The sequence below is a fragment of the Bison bison genome, unplaced genomic scaffold (assembly GCF_000754665.1).
Source record: "Bison bison bison isolate TAMUID 2011002044 unplaced genomic scaffold, Bison_UMD1.0 scf7180017864472, whole genome shotgun sequence".
NCBI classification, from domain to species: Eukaryota; Metazoa; Chordata; class Mammalia; order Artiodactyla; family Bovidae; genus Bison; species Bison bison.
Window position 1 is genome coordinate 8,550,859 of NW_011495033.1, and position 373 is coordinate 8,551,231.

A 373-nucleotide genomic window follows, 5' to 3' on the forward strand; every position below is an offset into this window, starting at 1 on the left:
GCCGCCCGCAGCCCAGGCTGGCGCGGCGCTCCGCTCACCCAAACTGACTCCGCGAGAGGAAGAGAGAGCACGAGCGGATGCCCGGCTGCACCGAGACCTCGGGCGTCCGGGGGCCGGGCGGGGGCGGCGGGGAGAAGGAGGCGTCGGAGACTCTGAACCCCGGAAAAGTTCAAGGTTTGTGCAGACTCCCCCGGGGAAGGCGAGGAGCGCGGCGGAGCAGCGCGCCCCTCGGCTGAGACAGCGAGACCCGGGAGGACAGGGAGGCGACCAGGGGTTGCCGCGAGCTGGCCGAACCCCTCTCCATCCCACTACGCTCGCGGCCAGGAGGCTGGAGTCGGCGCTCGGGGCAGGAAAGGCTGGGCTCGGGCGATGT

The 373-nt window shown here is 72.4% G+C and overlaps 1 protein-coding gene across 1 annotated transcript in view; it reads right to left on the reverse strand.

Annotated features, from left to right (window-relative positions):
- Window positions 1–373, reverse strand: part of LOC105004177 — a 35,538-nt gene that overhangs the window by 14,684 nt on the left and 20,481 nt on the right. The window contains 1 exon segment of the mRNA XM_010861706.1: window positions 39–152. Coding sequence (XP_010860008.1) covers window positions 39–152 — 114 coding nt within the window.